The sequence below is a fragment of the Aythya fuligula genome, chromosome 27, assembly GCF_009819795.1.
Source record: "Aythya fuligula isolate bAytFul2 chromosome 27, bAytFul2.pri, whole genome shotgun sequence".
Taxonomy (NCBI): Eukaryota; Metazoa; Chordata; class Aves; order Anseriformes; family Anatidae; genus Aythya; species Aythya fuligula.
This window is the reverse complement of record NC_045585.1, coordinates 1,157,012-1,173,737: the sequence shown is the minus strand read 5'-3', so window position 1 is coordinate 1,173,737 and position 16,726 is coordinate 1,157,012. Positions and strand designations below refer to the sequence as shown.

Genomic DNA, 16,726 nt, shown 5'->3' with positions numbered 1-16,726 from the left:
TGCCCCCAGGAAATCAGCTTTTCCCCCTGTTTTTTGGGTGTCCCAGCTGAGCCCCCCCAGTCCCGGGGGCCGCTGCCTTTTAACAATAAAAGATATTTTGTAATAAGAAAAAAAAAAAAATCACTTCCTTCTCGACGCCGCGGAGGGGACACGGGGGCACAGCCCAGCTGGAGCAGCCACCTCGCCCCGTGCCCCTGCTGGGTTGGGGGGCCCCGGGACCACCCCCCCCCATGGTGCAAGGGCAGCTCGTGGGGCTGAGTTCCTCCCGCGGCCACGGGTCGCCCGCCTGGGAGGAATGTTTGCAGGGTGAGCGGGAACAAAATGTTTGGACGGGGTCGGTTATTTATGGCAGCGCACGGGGAAAATAAATAATAATTAGAAAAACACCCCCCCACCCCACCCCCCCCGCCCCAAAGAATAAATCCCTGCAGCTGCCTCCCGCAGGGCCCGACCCCGAGGATGTTGAACCGGACGGGGGTGGGAGGCAGCGCCGGGGGACGGGGACAAAGCCCCGTGCTGGCTGCTTGCAACGGTGCCATGTGAAATGATGAGGAGGGGGATTCTCAGCTGTCTGATATAGGGCTGTGCTGCCTGGCCCGGGGACAGGGTGTCCCCTGGAGGGGGTTTCGTGAGCTGTGCCCATGGGGTGGGGGTCACGGTGGTGTGATGTGACCCATGTCAGTGTGACCCACACCGCTCTATCGGGACCCACACGGCTGTATCGGGACCCACAGTGCTGTATGGTGGTGTGGTGTGCCCCATGCTGGTGTATTGTGGCTCGGGACGGTGTGTCACACCCCACAGCAGCACACCATGCCCCACACCGGTGTATCGTGACCCATACCATTGTATCGTGCCTCCCGACGGTGTGTTGTGACCCACAGCGGTGTATCGCGACTCATGGTGGTGTATCATGACCCACACTGGTGTACGATGACCCACGGTGGTGTAGCATCACCCCCACCACTGTACTGCAGCCCCCGCCAGCATGTCATGACCCCACTGGTGTATCGTGACTCCGGGTGGCACGCTGTGCCCCACAGCGGTGTATCGTGACTCACGCTGCTGTGCTGACTCACGACGGCGCACGGTGACCCACACCAGTGTACGGTGGTGACCCACACCGGTGTATCGCGACCCACGCCACTGCATCGTGACTCACAGTGGTGCACGGTGCCCCGCAGTGGGGCATGGGGACCCCCACCACCGCATGGGGACCCTCCCCAGTGCTTGGTGCCCCCCAGTGCTGCAGGATTGCCCCCCAAATCCTGCCTTATACCAGGGTCCTGTGCCTCACACTGCTGCCTCCTTACCCACATATTCCCAGGCCCCCCACCCCATCCGTGCCCCCATCCCACCTCGTGCCCCCACCACAACCAGCCCAGGGAGAAGCAGAGAACGTGGGGCTGCACATGCCGAGCCCAGCCCCAGGGGACAGGGCTGGGGACAGCTCGCCCCTGCGGTGGTGGAGCGGTGCTGGCCCCCCGCCACCTCCCCGTCCCAGCAGGGACGTCGCCTCCGGCCACCCTGAAAACGGGTTGAGCTTTTTTTGGAAGCCCTTTCCCAGCCCGGACACTTCTCCCCCTCCTCCACAACCAAGCCAGAAGAGGCCGGCGGCCGTTGGCCCGACCCGGCGCGCTGGGACAGTGCTGGGGTGACAGCGGCGCGGGAGAGGGCGTGCGACCGGGGCCGCTGCGCACGCCGAGACCCTGGCCCCCGGCCAGCCCTAGCCCCGTGCCCTCCCAGCCCGCACCCACCGCCTTGCATTGAGGGGAGCTGTGGGGCTGGGCATGGTCCTACGGGGTTGGGTAGGCTTTTATGGGGCTGGGTATGGTTGTATGGGGCTGGGTATGGTTCTGTAGGGCTGGGCAAGGTGCTATGGGATTCAGCATGGTCCCATGGAGATGGGCATGGTCCTAGGGGGTTGGGCTTGGCCCTATAGAGCTGGGCTTGGTCCTATGAGGCTGGGCATGGCCCCAGTGGGAGAGGATGCTTGCCCCAGCCCCAGTGCTGCCTCCAGCCCCCTTTACCCCTTCCCCCCCACTCCCCAGGCTCTCACAGCCCTTCTCTTCCTGGTAATTTCCCCAAAACAGCACCCAGGTTGTCATGGTGACTCACTAAAATCCCCCCTACTCAGCGTAACCAGGTTTGCTGCAAAAAAGAGGCCATGTAAATTCATATATATGTATTTTTAAATCCCATGGATTAAAGCTAACAACAACAACAAAAAAAAAAAATTGTAAAAAAAGCCCTGGTTAGACCCCAAAGCGTGTGGCGTCAGTCCGCATGCCTCTGGAATTCGGTGCTCCCTGGGGACATGCCGGGGGCTCGAGGGCTTGCTCAGGCTGGGCTGACCCCACACTTGCTGCTGAGCCAACCCGCGGCCCCGCCAGCGATGGGGAAGCGCAGGGAGAGGTTAATTGAGCAGAAACATTAATTGCTGCGCCCAGCCTCCTCCCTCGGGTGCAGAGGTTGTTGTCAGGGAGGATGCTCAGGCCCAGCGGCTGGCTAGAACTGGCACCAGTCTGCCTCAGACTGGGAAAGCGCTGGTGTGGGAGCAGCGTGGGCGATGCTGAGGTGTGATGAGCTCCTGCCAGGTCTCAGCCTGCAGCTCCGGGGCTCACTGGGGTTGGAAACGGGCTCGATCGCAGCCCTGAGGCGCGCTCCCTCCGTCCCGTGCTGTTTGCTTTATTTCGCAGGGTGGTGACAACATTTGGCCACTTTCGCCTGCGGAGGGGAGGTCAGGCGGGAACGCGGCGGGGGCAATCTGTTTCTTCATGGGGGAAAAATGCTGCTTTCCATTCAAATATTTAAAAATAAGGATCTGGGAGCGGCTTCGGGGCCGCCGGGGCTTGTGAAAGTGCTTTATTTGTACTTGGGTTTAATGGCAGCGCGGCACGAGGCAGGGAAGGGGAGATACGGTAACCATGGCCACCACCGCGCGGCTGGCGGCGGCGCGCCGGGGGGTGAAAAGCCGCAGCAGGCACTTTGCGGAGAAAATGCTTAAAAATTTTTTTCAAAATTCTGGGCTGGGCCGCGTGAAAGCTTCCTCGCGGGGTGAGATTTGCCGGGGTCGCCGGGCGATGCTCTGCTGCTATCGGGGTCTGGTGGAAAGTGAGAAAAAAGTAGAAAAAAGTGAGAAAAAGATCGAAAAACTGAGGAAAAGCCAACAAGTGCGAAAAAGCTCCCCACAAAAAGCTCTCTCACACACAAAAAGTGATGAACAAGAAAAGAAAAAAGAGGGAAAAAGCCTGGAAGAACACAGAGAGCTGGAGGACCCCGAAAGAGCCGGGCCTGGGGTGGGCAGGACGCAGCCCCCCTGCCCAGGCTCTGGAGCTGCCCCCCTCTATATAAATGCCTTTTTATTTGTCCTTACTTGTTATTTTCCCTTATTTTTTCTTTTTTTTTTCCCCCCTTAATCCCTCAGCACCCTCACTCAAGGCCTGCCCGCCGCAGCCCCCGCGGGCTCCCAGCCTTGAGGAGGTCGGGGACGGGGGGGGCACAAAAGGGGGGACAGGGGGGACAAGGGGGGACGGAGACCGGGATTTGGGGGGCCGGGGGGGGGGCACAGGGCCATGGCCACCACCCCGGGGACCGAGACCCAGGAGGGGCCCGCTCAGGCCGTGCCCACCCGGGGGCGGAGCGGGGCGGCCGGGCCGGGCCAGGCGGTGGTGAGCGGGGCCGGGGCCTGGGGGAGTGCACCCCAAATCACGGCCCTAGGGGGGCTGTGGGGCCCGTGTAGGGTGGGTTCCCCCAGACCACGACTATAGGGGCTGTGTGGGGCCTGTGCACTCCCCAGGGCCCTGTGGGGTCGTGCAGCGTGGGCTCCCAAAGCCCCCAGGGCTCTGTGGGGCCTGTGTGGGGCTCATGTGGGGTGTATGGGGTCCATGTGGGGTGTTTAGGGCCCGTGTGGGCTGTGTAGGGCCCATGGGGGGTGTATGGGGTCCATGTGTGCTGTGTAGGGCCCATGTGGGCTGTGTAGGGCCCATGTAGGGGGTATGGGGTCCATGTGGGGTGTGTGTAGCCCATGTAGGGTGTGTGGGGTCCATGTAGGGTGGAAGGGGTCCATGTGGGGTGCAGTGGGCCCATGTAGAGTGAAAGGAGTCCATGTAGGATGTAAGGGGTCCTTGTGGGGTGCATTCCCCATGAGCAAGGCTCAGTGGGACCCGTGGGGTCTGTGGGGTTGGGTTCCCAAACCCCACCAAGGGCTTTGTGGGGCCTTTGTGGGGTCTGTTCCTCCTGCCCCTCCCCAGCCCCGTGGGGTCCGTGGGGATGCCCTGTGCCAGCAGCCCCCTCTGCAGGACCAGACCCCAAACCCGCTCTTTCTGCCCAGTTTCTGTCTTCTCTTCCCCAGCTGTGCAGCACAGGACACGGGGCATCGTCCCCCTCCTGCACCGAGACCGAGCATCCCCCCTACGCCATCGCAGCCCGAAGGCAGGTGAGGCTCCCCGAGGGACAAGGACAGGTTGTCCCCGTGGCGGGGACGCGGTGACTGCCAGCACGTGCTGGCCCTGTTCCCTCTTGCCACGAGCGCCCCGCTGTACCCAGGCATGGTGTACCCTGCTCGGGTCCCCTGTGGGTTCCCCCCAGGTGCCCGGGTGGCCCGGGGCAGGCTGACGCCAGACCCCTGTTTCCTTCTTTTCCCCTGCTAGATTTGAAAAACAGGTTGTTTTTCTGCGTGAGCAAGTGCTCGCGCTCCCGTCGCTGCCAGGAGAAGCCTCGCTGAGTGCTGTTTCTTGGAATAAAATGACTTTAAAATCTCTGCTCCGAAGTGAGGCGGGGGTAGAAGTGTTTGCAGCCTCCGCGGGCTGCACCGGCTCTGCCAGAGGGGTCTCATGTGTGGGCACGCGAGTGACCCTGGGATGTCCCCACTGTGGTTGTCACCCCGCTCCTCCTGGCATCCATGAGCCACATTAGCACGGTTTACTTTCCTGCGTTTGTTTTTTATAGAGGGAGAAGTGTCCCTGCTGATCAGCAGTGGGTGCGTTTGCTGTTGGCTGGTGTCACGCAGCATCTCCTTGCTTGGGTTTGAAAATCTGGGATTGAAAATCAAGGATTATTCCTTCATTTTGGGGTGTAAACATCTCCCTGAAGAGCAGCATGGAGCCTGGGCTGCAAAGCACTGCGGGTCTCAGCCCGAGTGTCTCTCAGGTGCCTGGGGAGGGGAGATTTCCAGAAGGACAGCGTTACATCCCACCCTGCCTGTACGACTCTCACCTGTCCTTGCTGTCCTGGGGATCTCTGTGTCTTGGTGGTGCCATGGGGTTGTTGGGTACAGATTGGCATCTCCTTGCTTGCGGGGAGGAAGGTGTGGGAGGGAAAAGTCAATTGTAGCCGTGCCGGAGCTGTATTACGAAGAACAAATTCTTTTCCCGAGGGCTTTTGGAGCGTTGGTTGCTGTTTTTTTCCCTCCCTTTCTTTCTTTCTGCAGTAGAACAACTCATTTCCCCACCAAGGAGCCGGTCCCTTCCCTTCAAATGCCTGAAGTGGGGAGAGGGGCTCAGCACCTCCTTCTGGCACTCTGTGGGTCCCATGCTGCCGTTGTCCCATTGTCCCCCACCCTGGTTATGAGGGGAGAGGTCTCCTGGTTGCTGTCGTGGGGGCGAGGGGCCTCCACAGCCTTCCTGCACACCCTGACTCTCACTGATTCTCTCCTGCCTTTGCCTCCTCAGCTGACCTCCACGGGCCGTGCTGGTCACGTCTCTGAGGGCTTGTTCCTGCTGGAGCACGGTGATCACCCCAGGGTGCTGCTCTCTCCATTTCCAGGTCCCCACGCTCCTCTGGTGACAGTGGCACGTAAATGTATCCTGGAATCAGAACGGCTCGGGTTGGAAGGGACCACAAAGATCATCCAGTTCCACCCCCCTGACACAGGCAGGGATGTCACCCCTAGATCAGTTGCTCAGGACCTCATCTAACCTGGTCCTGAACACCTCCAGGGATGGGGCATCCCCATCCTCTCTGGACAGCCTGTTCCAGTGCCTCACCACCCTCTGAGTAAAGAATTTCCTCCTAACCTCTAATCGAAATCTCCCCTCTCTTCGTTTAAAACCATTTCCCCTTGTCTTGTCATTATCTGGCTGAGCAGAAAGTTGCTCTCCATCTTTTTTCCAAGGCCCCTTTAAAAGCTAAATGTAGGGGGCTGCTTGGGGAGGAAGGCAGCTGCAGGCTGAACCTGGGGCTTGGTCACAGGAGGTTTGCACCAGCACGTAGCAGCTTTATTTCTCCCCAGAGAGTTTAGAAGTGGACTTCTTGCCCCAGTGCATTTGGGGGAGCGTTTGCCTGCACTTCATATTTCCAGGGCAAGGAAGTTCCTTGCCATCCCTCCCTCTCCCTGTCTTTCTTTTCCTCTTCAGATGAAGACCTGGGTCTGTGATTCAGGACAGAAACTGGAGATTTTCATCCCTTTTCTGTGCAAATACCGGCCGCTCACGGGGCGCTGCTGCCAGACCTGCACCCCGAGGAGCTGGGTAAGCCCGCTGCGGGGGCTCAGCTGAGGGCTGCTGGTGCCGTGGCGGTGGGTTTGCCTTTCCCAGCTGGTTTGGGCTAACCTCCAGCCATTTCCCTTGCTCTGCTCCCAGGATGGCTTCTACCACGCGCAGCTCTCCTCCCTCGGCTTCCGCAGCGCTGCCCAGGTGACGGAGGAGGACACCAGGTGAGGACGGGACCGTCGGTACCGGTTGTTGCGTGGGCACTCGGAGCAGAGCCCCGTGCCAGGGACGCTGGGCAAATCCCTTTTTCCAGTTTTTGTTCTTGTCTGAATCCCCGGGGAACCGACTTCCCCTGCTGCACTGGAGTGTAGGGACGCCTCTCTGTCATCCTCGCTCACTAATTAGTCCAGAAAGTAGTCACGTTAATTATTTTTTGAATGGAAGCCACATCTCCGAGCGCAGAGCGATAATAACAGCAGAGAGGAAAGGGCTTGGGCCGTTCCTCTGCTTACTGTCACCCTCGTGGCCTGGAAGAGGAGTCAGCCGCAGTGTCAAGGGCTTGGGACTTCTTAAATCAAAACTTGATCTCTTGAAGCTGTTGGGAAGAGCCTGAGAGGGGGCAGAGGGTGTTTTCGTTCTCCCCTCTGGCTCCGGCACAAGGAGAAGCTCACGCACGCGGGGCCAGCTCGCTCCCACCCCTGGGAGATGCGAGATGGCCTCGGCAGCCCCCGTGCGCTTCCTCCTCCCCACGGCCCCGCGGGGATCTCAGCTGGTGTGAACCAGCCCCTGCTGCAGCTGAGGAGCTGACGTGGCCGCCCAGGAGCCGCTCGCTTGCCAAACGCCTGTCGCTGAATTCAGCCCGAGTTTTTGGAGGTGCCGGACTCCTCCGGTTCCTCTCCCTTTCCGAGCGGTCCCTGGCGGCTCAGCAATCCTGCGCTGTATTTTTCCAAATCGGGTCATTATGCTCCCTTCTGCTTGAAATATCCCAGCTCCCAGCTTTCAAACTCTTTGAATAATTCATCTCCGCTCGGAGCGCCTCAGGAGTTGCGGGATGCTAAAAAAGAGGCTGGAGATGGGAGGCTGAGATGAAAAGCAGACAGCTTGGAGGTGTGGAGACCCTCTGCCCCTGCCTGGGCACCCACAGCCTCGTCGCACGCTGGGTCCCCCATGCTCTGTGATGTCTGGAACATCACGTACACCCCTCTCCGACCCAGTGGTGCTGCCCAGTTCTGATTTGGGGTGGATTTAGGAAAGTCCCTGGCTTGGGATGTGCAGCAGTGCCGGTGCTGGCAGGGCTGCTGGCGAGAGCAGCTTCGGGGACATGTCAGCAGATGCAGGGGTGGCTTGCTGAGGCGGGGAGGGCTGGAGGGTGCCTGGAGAGCTTTCCTCGCAGCCTGGAAGCCCTCAGCTCTTCCCTAGCAATGCCAGATTTCCTTCTCCGTGCCAGGAAAGCGGGCAGCAATCTGGTGAGGCCTGGAGCAGCGCTCTGCACCAAGCAGAGTGCCGGTGCCTCCATTTCCTCGGCTATAAAATGGGAAGAAAAGTCTTGAACGCTTGCAAAGAGCACGTTTGAGGGAGGCTGATGCAGTAACAGCACCCTGAAAATGGGGGTGCTCTGTACCGCAGCCCCGGCTGCTCTTCACCCGCTCTGTCTCCGTGCCCAGGTACCGGGGCTGGCTGGTTCGACGCCTCTGCTGCTTCCTGGCTGTCTGGGACTGGAAGGTGCCCGCCGACACCCCCAGGGACCTCCCGGAGAGAGTCTGCCGCAGCCGCAGGTCAGTGGGGACAGCTGGGGGCTTCGGTGTCACCCCCCCGTGGGACCCGGACCCTGCAGAGACCCTGTCCTCGTGCAGGGGCTGCTCCGTGTTCGGTCTCTGGCTGCTGCTGCTGCGCGGCGCCGGGTGACGTGGCCTCGTCAGGCACCTGTCACCTCGCCCCTTGTCACTGCTAATTATCCAGCACGGGGCTGGCAGCCGGTACACTGTAATTATTGTAACTCAGAGCGGGTTTGGCTGAAAAAAAAAAAAAAGCTTTAACCCGCGCTTCCCACCTTGCCTCCCTCCTCTGCAGGGTACGGGACGTCGCTGCCAGGCAGGCCCGTGGCTCGGGGGGGAACAGCGAGTCCCGCCGGGGGTGGAAGGAGAAAGCCCTGGAGATCCTGGCTGGGATCCAGGCCCCGCTCTCCCTCCCCGTGCTCAGGTGGGTGCGGGGCCGTGCGGCACCTCCCAGTCCCAGCTTGGCCATTCCCAGTCCCGCTCCTCCGCTCCAGCTCCCTCCTGCTCTTCAGGTGGGGCATGGAGCCCCTTGCAAGGGGGGGTTGCTCCTCGGGGTCTCGCTCGGCCTCCTAGGGATATTTCCCCCTCTGCGGAGCTGGAATACAAAATGCTGGAGTGGTGGTGACGGGGGGAGCCACACCAGGGGGATGGAAGACAAAGCAAAGCAAAGGAAAATTTCTCCTTTTTCTCCCCCCCCCCCTTTTTTTTTTTTTTCCTTTTACCTCCTGTCATTGAGAAATTGGCAATTAAAGGTTGCATTGTACCCTAATTGCTCGTCTGATTGAGCTGTAATAAAAGAACCTTCTGAGCAGTCTGAAGTATTTAAAGGGAAGAAATTACCCAGGGGATAAAAGCGTTCAGATCCTTCCCGTAAGCAGCGTGCGGGAGGACGGGGAGATGGAGGGGTAATTGACTTGAGCTTTTGTTACCGGGGGGAGAGGGGGGTGGTCTTGTCACATCCAGCCTTTAGTGTTTTAACTTAATTTATAATGAAGCTGTTTATTTGCTTCATGGGAGCTGAGCAGTGAGATCAGGAGTCGATGCCGTGAAGCGAACCGGCTCGCACAGCCCCATTTGTGCCTGGCTGGGGAAACTGAGGCAGGGGAGGGTCAGGACTGTGCCTGGGAGGAGGGGGAGGGAACTGAGGGAAGCGACCACGTCCCCGGATGGTGCCCGGGTGCTGTCTCGTAGCCTGGCCGAGGTCTCCGGGGGCTTTGGGTGCAGCCACGGCCCCCGGGGGGCTGCTCACCGCCTTGCTGTGCTGCCCCGTCCCGCAGGTTGTGCAGCTGGGTCCTGCTGCGGCTCCTGAGCCGCCTCTTCCTCAGCGTGCAGCTCCACCGAGGGCAGCTGGAGATGGTGCTGAGGGCTGCCACGACGGTGAGGAGCCCGGCTGCCCGCTCCCGGCACACCGTGGCTGCACATCTCCCCCTCGGCACCCAGTCCTCATCGCCTCCTCCGTCCCCACAGCCCGACGTGCCGCTGGTCTTCCTCTCCACGCACAAATCCCAGCTGGACGGGCTGCTGCTCTCCTTCCTCTTCTTCTCCCACGGCCTGGGGGTGCCCAGGGTGACAGTGGGCAGCTTGAACTGCAGCCCTCGCCTCCGGTAAGGCACGGGGAGGCCTTTATCAGCCCGGCACGTGGCTGCTTCCCTACACAGGGGGAATGAGATTGCCTGTGGGGAGGGCAGAAGGGTGGCAGGGAGGACATGGTCCCATTCATTGGGGGGCACCCACAGCATTTTCCTCCCCAACAGGGCCTTGCTTCGCTGCCTGGGAGGGGTTTTCCTGCCTGTGGGGATGGAGCAGACATCGAGTGGGCAGGATGGAGGGCTCCCAGCTGCTGTGCTTGCCTCGGTAAGTCCACCCTCCACATTCACCCCCCGGGCTGGGAGGGAGGAACCCCCCCAAGCACCCAAAGCACCCGGTGAATGCTTCTTGGACCTGCAGCACCACGTGCTGGCAGATGGGTGAGGCTGTCAAGCTGTGGTAAAGCCCTGGCCGTGGGTGGTGGCAGCTCCCTCACGTCCCTGCGGTGCCACCGGCACCCCCAGCCTCACCCCCTCTGCTCCAGTACGTCGAGGAGGTGCTGAGGAGCCGGCAGCCTCTGCTGATCTTCCTGGAGGAGCCCTGCGCCCCGCGGTACCTTTCAGCTACTGCCCAGGAGTGGCTGGCCCTGGTGCTCCGAGCCGTGCGGGACAGCGCCGTCCCCGACGTCCTCCTGGTCCCCGTGGGCATCGCCTACGACCTGGCCCCCGACAGCCTCCAGGGCAGCGGAGCGGTGAGCGGCCCCGAGCGCACTCCTGCCCTGGGACAGCACCTCATTTGGGGTGGGGACGTCCCCTCTGCCACCCCGTTAATTAATTAATTAACTCCACTTCTCCCCCAGCACGGTGCTCGGCCCCTCAGCCTCAGCGCCTGCCTCTGGGCTGCGTGCCGAGCCCTGCGCCGACGCCTCGGCTGCGCCCGCGTGGATTTCGCCCAGCCCTTCTCCCTGCAGGTACCGCGGCACCACGGCCAGCCTCTGGGGCAGAGCTGGCTCCCGGGATCCAGCCCGGCCCCAGGGGATGTGCTGCGTGATGCTCTGGGCTCTGCAAGCCTCTGGGGGATGTGTGGAAAGGTTTTGGGATCCTGGGGGGATCCGGCGTTCTCCAGAGAACCGCTGAGCCTGTGTCTAGGGGAAGCTGGGGCTCGATGGGGCAGCTCTTGGTGGGCCCAAAGGCGTGGATTCATCTGCGTGGTGCTGAGGGCTGCTGGCAGTAACCAGCTCCGTCCTCCTCCCCAGGAGTTTGTGACAAAAACCCTCAGCAGACAGAGCAGCGCGGGGAAGCCGCCGGAGGAGCTGCTGCTGCCCACCATCCTCGGCACGCAGTAAGCTCGGGGCAGCGCCTCGCCCCCCCCACGCCTGTTCCCAGCCCCCCCTTTCCCACCTCTCTCACCCCCTGCTCTGCAGCTCCAGCCAGCCGCACAGCGAGAGGGCAGAGCCTGAGGGTCCGGCCCCAGGAACAGCTCCCGGCTCGGAGGCAGAAGCCAAACTGATGGTGACCAGGCTGGGGCTGCACGCCCTGAGCGGTGAGGGGGCTGCTGGGGGGGGGGCGTCCGTCTGTCCTGAGCCACCTGCGTGGCACGCAGGCTGCGGGGGAGCAGGACGCCCTGGGGGCTGCGTGTCCCTGCTCCTGCTGCTGCCTGGCAGCGCCCGTGCTGGAAACAGAGCACAAACAACCGAGTGCCAAGGGAGACAAACGAGCACCTCTCGCTCCCCGCAGACAGCGCCGCCTGCTCCGCCGTCACGGCCGTGGGCATCACGTCCGCGCTGCTGCTGCACAAGCACCGCCAGGTGAGGCGAGGCCCTCGGGGGGCTTCCAGGCTGCCCTCGGAGCCCCCCAGCCCAGCTCAGCCTCCTCTCTCTCCCCGCAGGGCGTGCTGCTCTCCCGGCTCATGTCAGACTTCGTGTGGCTCCTGGAGGAGACGCTGGTGCGCCAGCACGACGTGGGCTTCTCGGGGCAGCTCCGCGCCCTGGTGTGGCACAGCCTGGCCCTGCTCAGAGCCCACCTCACCCTCTACCACCTCGCACCCCTTGGTGACGTCCTGGTGGTCCCCGAGGTCTCGGTGGAGGCGCGCTGGGAGCTGGGCCAGCACAGCGCAGCCCTGCTGCCCGTCTTCGCCAGCGAGGCGGTGGGAGGTGAGCAGCGGGGCACGGGGGGCCCTGACTTGGGGCCTGGTGACACCGCGGTGACACCGCTCGCCCCGCTCTGCCGGCAGCCTGCGCCATCCACGCCCTGCTGCTGGAGATGCTGCCCTTCCTGGGGGTGGCCTCCTGCCCCGCCAGCATCACGCTGAGCCAGGACGAGCTGCTCCACAAGACCCTGCTGCTGCTCCAGCTGCTGCCCCCCAGCCTGCTGGGGCTCCAGGTGGGAGCAGGCGGCACGGGGACAGCTGCCGTTGCGTGGAGGTGGCCGGGCACTCGCCGGCTCCTCACCAGCCCCTTCTCCTCTCTGCCAGCCCTGCCAGCCCCTCGACCACCAGAGCCAGGACATCTTGGACAAGCTCATCCTGTGCGGGCTGCTGGAGGCTGAGGAGGTGGGTGTCCCCGCTCTGCTCCGTGCCCTCCGGTCCTGGTCGGGGACAAGGGACTGGGGCACTTGTCCCCTGCTCCCCCTGGGCTGGGAAGGACCCCCCCGGGCAGGGGTGAGGGGACAGGGACGCGTGGTGCCATTCAGGGGTGCCCGGTGTCGCTGTGCAGTTGGAGAACGAGCGCTGGCAGTGCGACCCGGCCCCGAAGCCCTTCAGCAAGAGGCAACCCTGGGCCGAGATGGATTTCACCGACAGTGACAGTGACAGCGACAGCGACAGCGAGGACGTCTGCAACCGCTGCTTCAAGGTGCGTGGGGGCTCCCCCCCCCTCCACACCCTTGGGATGTGGCAGGGTGCTGAGGCTCCACAAACTCGTTTCACTTCGGGCTCTCCCCAGCTCCGAGAGCCCGAAGGCTCGCCTGGCCTCCTCCTCTTCCTCTGCCGCCTCCTGAGCCCCGTTCTGCAGACCTACGCGCGGGCAGCGGCTTTCCTGGAGCAGCCCAGCTGGCCCCAGCCTGGTAGGACCCCCCCCCAGGACACCCCCATGGCCCCTTCTTCTTCTACCCCCACCCCAGCCCTGCTTGGCTTTGGGGGAAACCGAGGCAGGTCGGCAGCACCCACCCTCGCAGCCCCAGCCCCTCCTGGAGCCCACGAGGTCTGCGCTGCCCCGGAGCTGGGGGTGTCGGGGTTTTCCCCCCCACCCTGGTGCTGACCCCGCTCCCCCCCCAGAGGCAGCCTGTGCGGGGGCACTGCAGCAGTTCCTAGCAGAGGAGGATGGTTTGGGTGAGTCGGGGCCTGGTGGCGGGCGTCCCCCCACCCCTGCTGGGCTGCGGGTGGGACTGGGGGGGCTCCCTCGGGGATTTCTCTCCCTCCAGAGCGCCCCACCCAGAGCCTGGCGCTGAGCACGCTGCGGACCTTCAAGGAGATGGGGGTAAGCACGGCCGGGCTCTGCCCCCGTCCCCATCCCCAGCAGCCTCACTGTGACCCCCCCGTCCCTCCCCAGGTGCTGGAGGAGGCGCCGAGCCCCGCGGGGCCCCTTCTGCACCTCACCGAGCCCTTCCGCTCCTCCGAGGGCCGGGGGAAGCTGCGAGCCTTCATCCAGCAGTTCCTGCAGCCGTAGCCCCGGCGCGGCAATAAACCCAGCTGCGGGCACAGAGGGAGCAGCACCCTCCTCCTCCTCCTCCTCCTCCTCGTGTGGCTTTATTGAACGCCGTCGCGGCACGGCGAGGCCCGGGGGGGGGGCTCAGTCGAAGCAGGGGGGGGCTCGGTGCTCACACCACCTTGTTGCAGATGGTGCCCAGCTCCTCGATCTCGCAGCGCACCTCGTCGCCTGGCTGCAAGGCAGGAGGTGCTGCTGGCACCGCGCCTGCTGCGGGCTCGGGGGGGGGCAAAGTGGGGGCTCCTGGACCCCAGGGGTGCATGCCCCGTGGGGAGGGGGGAGTGGGGTGCGTGGGGAGGGCCGCCAAGGGGGGGTCTCCACCTCCAGCATGAGCTGGGAGCCTGGGAGGGGGAAATTTGGGGCGCTGCGTGGGTTGGTGAGAAGGGAGGAGGGTGTAAAGCCCGCAGTGTGTTTGATCCAATGGGGGGGCCACCCCAACCCTCCCAGCCCTGTTTCGAGCCCCCCACCCCATGCTCACCTTGAGAAACACGGGGGGCTTCCGGAAAACCCCCACACCCGGAGGGGTCCCTGTGAGCAGCACGTCCCCGGGGCGCAGCGTGACGAACCTGGGGGGAGCAGGGGAGCCATCGGCTGGGGTCCCGCACATGGGGGGAGCCGGGATGCTGCCGGCCCCCCCTCCCCGTGCTGTCCCCCCCCTCCTGGTGCCGCACGTACTGGGAGACCCATGCGATGAGCTGGGGCAGCCTGAAGACGAGCTGCTTGGTGCTGCTGCTCTGCATCAGCTGCCCGTTGACGCTGCAGCGGATGCTCAGGTTGTGGACGTCTGCGCAGGGGACGTGTCACCAAGGGGGGGGGCACCTCGGGGACCCCACGCTCGAGGTGGGGGCGAGCTTGGGGTCTGCCTCCCGCCCCGTCCCACCCCCACCTGGCACCGAGTCCTTGGTGACAATGGCCGGCCCCAGGGGACAGAAGGTGTCGAAGGTTTTCCCCAGCAGCCACTGCCTCCCGTTCCTCCGCATCTGCCAGTCCCGGGCGCTGACATCGTTGGCCACAGTGAAGCCCACCACGTGCTCCAGCGCCGCCGATTCCTTGTGGGGGGGACACTCAGCCAGTGCTGGGGGGGGACACAAGGTGGCAGGGCCACAGCCACCCCCCCCGAAGCACAAGGCGCTGCCGTTACCTGGATGTGCCGCCCCGTCTTCCCGATGACAGCAGCCAGCTCCACCTCCCAGTCCACCTCCTGGGGGACAAAACGGGGCTCGGGGGGGGGACTGCACCCCCCAAAATGGGGCGGGGGGCGCGGGGTGGGGGCCGCGGGGCACTCACGCTGCTCTCGGCCGGGTGCACGATGTCGTCGAAGGGCCCGACGATGGCGCTGGGGAACTTGCTGAAGATGAGGGGCTCCTTGGGCACCTTGACGTCCTGCTCCAGGCAGTGGTCGCGGTAGTTGAGCCCCACGCAGATCACCTTCTCGGGGTCATCGATGGGGGCCAGCAGCCGCGCCCCCGCCCTCGGCAGGCGGTGCTGGCCCGAGGCCAGAACTCTGCGGGGATGGGGCTGAGCATGGGGACAGTGCCAGGAACTCTTGGGACCCCAACCCTGGACCCTATAACCCACCTCGGGATGGTGCTGAGCATGGGGACGGTGCCAGGAACCCTTGGGACCCCAACCTCTGGACCCCATAACCCGCCTCGCGACCCTGTAACCCACCCCGGGACCCCAGCACTCAATTCCAGACCCTGGCAGCCACCTCTGGACCTTGTCACCCACCTCTGGACTCAGTAATACACCTCGGGACCCCATATCCCACCTTGGGACACCAGCACCCATCTCAGGACCCCAACACCCACCTTGGGACTCTTGTGGTGTCCCTACCTCTGGCGGGGGGGGGTGGAACGAGATGACCTTTCAGGTCCCTTCCAACCCAAAGCATTCTGTGATTCTATGATAAGCACCTTGGGACCCCTTGGGACCCCAACACCCACCTCTGAACCCCATAGCCCACTTCAAGACCCCGTAGCCCACCTCGGGACCTCGTAGCCCACCTCAGGACCCCATAGCCCACCTCAGGACCCTGTAGCCCACCTCGGGACCCCGTAGCCCACCTGCGGGCCGCGGCCAGGCCGTGCTCGCCGGTCTCCAGGAAGGCCCGCATGGAGCGGGGCAGCGAGGGCTCGGCCCCGCTGAGGTCCACCAGGCCCCCACCCTCCTCCTCCTCCAGCCCCAACCGGGGCTCGGCCCCCCCAGGAGGCTGGAAGCGGACGAGGCGCATGGCGCGGGGCAGCGCCAAGGGCACGCGGCCGGGGGGCATCCGGCACCTGCGGGCGGTGGGGGGGGGGACGGTGGGCACCGGGACCGAGCCCCCAGCAGGAGGGAGGGGGGGGGTCCCGGGATAGGGGGGTTGAGCCAGGGGGTGGGGAGCGGATCCCCAAAAGGAGGCTGCGGGAGGTGGATCCCTCCCAGGGTGGGTCCCTGGGGGGCTGCAGATCCCTGCTGAGGGGGGGTCGGGGTGGGGCTGGGGATGGAGCCGGGGGGATCCGGGGTCCTGTGGCACACTGCGGGGCAGATCTCCCGCCACTAGCCCCGATCCCAGGGGATCCACCCCAAATCCTGCACAGCCCTGGCCCCTCGGGACCCCCCCAATCCTTCACAGCCCCAGTCCCATGGATCCTCCTCCCCTAATCCTGCATAGCCCCAATCCCATGGGACCCCCCCTCAATCCCACACAGCCCCGATCCCATGGGACCCACCCCAAAATCCTGCACCCCAAAACCAGCCTCCATGGGACCCCCCCCAAATCCTGCACAACCCCAATCCCATGGGAACCCTCCTCACCTCCTGCACGGCCCCGATCCCACAGGATCCCACCCCAAATCCTGCAAAGCCCTGACCCCACTGGACCCCTCCCCCCCCAGTCCTGCACAGCCCTGACCCCATGGCCTCCCCCCCCCCCCCCAAATCCTGCACGGCCCCGACCCCAGGGATCCCTGGCCCCAATCCCATGGGATCCCACCCCAAATCCTGCACCCGGAGCCCAGCCCCCGTGGGACCCCCCCCCAGTCCCTTCCAGCCCCAATTCCCCGTTCCCCTCCCCCCCCCCCCCAATCCCGCCCATCCCCCCCCGCCCCGGGGGGGTTTCCCCGACCCCTTCTCAGCGGGGCGCGGGGGGGATCCCGGCGCCTCCTACGTCACCGCTACGTCACCGCCCTCCGGCCACGCGCTAACCCCGCGCCGCCCGCGTGCAAGCCGAGTCCCCGCCCCCCTCCTCGGGATGGCCAATGGGAGAGGGAGGAGGTCGCGCCCCTCAGCCAATGGCGGCTGGGGGCAGG

At 64.2% G+C, this 16,726-nt stretch overlaps 2 protein-coding genes across 2 annotated transcripts; one reads left to right on the top strand and one right to left on the bottom strand.

Moving 5' to 3' along the window:
* The first annotated feature begins 6,356 nt into the window (after positions 1-6,356).
* GPAT2 (glycerol-3-phosphate acyltransferase 2, mitochondrial) lies at positions 6,357-13,414 on the top strand. The gene is made up of 20 exons (XM_032203960.1): positions 6,357-6,470; positions 6,582-6,655; positions 8,096-8,206; positions 8,502-8,630; positions 9,484-9,595; positions 9,674-9,810; positions 9,961-10,060; positions 10,278-10,484; positions 10,593-10,703; positions 10,989-11,074; positions 11,157-11,275; positions 11,470-11,540; positions 11,621-11,885; positions 11,966-12,114; positions 12,206-12,283; positions 12,447-12,584; positions 12,675-12,795; positions 13,007-13,060; positions 13,153-13,208; positions 13,281-13,414. Exons 1-20 carry the CDS (start codon positions 6,357-6,359, stop codon positions 13,395-13,397), a joined length of 2,349 nt encoding a protein of 782 aa, XP_032059851.1. The 3' UTR covers positions 13,398-13,414.
* Positions 13,415-13,455: 41 nt separating this feature from the next.
* FAHD2B (fumarylacetoacetate hydrolase domain containing 2B) lies at positions 13,456-16,603 on the bottom strand. The gene is made up of 8 exons (XM_032203961.1): positions 16,543-16,603; positions 15,503-15,715; positions 14,724-14,940; positions 14,578-14,637; positions 14,323-14,485; positions 14,112-14,220; positions 13,915-14,002; positions 13,456-13,611 (listed from the first exon to the last, which is right to left on the bottom strand). Exons 2-8 carry the CDS (start codon positions 15,706-15,708, stop codon positions 13,549-13,551), a joined length of 906 nt encoding a protein of 301 aa, XP_032059852.1. The 5' UTR covers positions 15,709-15,715; positions 16,543-16,603; the 3' UTR covers positions 13,456-13,548.
* Between the last annotated feature and the right edge of the window lie 123 nt (positions 16,604-16,726).

Excerpts from the sequence above, each read along its gene's own strand:
- GPAT2 (XM_032203960.1), top strand. The coding sequence starts at position 6,357 with ATGAAGACCTGGGTCTGTGATTCAGGACAGAAACTGGAGATTTTCATC. Across the intron at positions 6,656-8,095 it reads GTGACGGAGGAGGACACCAG|GTACCGGGGCTGGCTGGTTC; the intron begins GTGAGGACGGGA and ends CTCCGTGCCCAG. Across the intron at positions 10,061-10,277 it reads CAGCTGCTGTGCTTGCCTCG|TACGTCGAGGAGGTGCTGAG; the intron begins GTAAGTCCACCC and ends CCTCTGCTCCAG.
- FAHD2B (XM_032203961.1), bottom strand. The coding sequence starts at position 15,708 with ATGCCCCCCGGCCGCGTGCCCTTGGCGCTGCCCCGCGCCATGCGCCTC. Across the intron at positions 14,638-14,723 it reads TGCACCCGGCCGAGAGCAGC|GAGGTGGACTGGGAGGTGGA; the intron begins GTGAGTGCCCCG and ends TTTGTCCCCCAG. Across the intron at positions 14,486-14,577 it reads AGACGGGGCGGCACATCCAG|GAATCGGCGGCGCTGGAGCA; the intron begins GTAACGGCAGCG and ends CCCCCCCACAAG.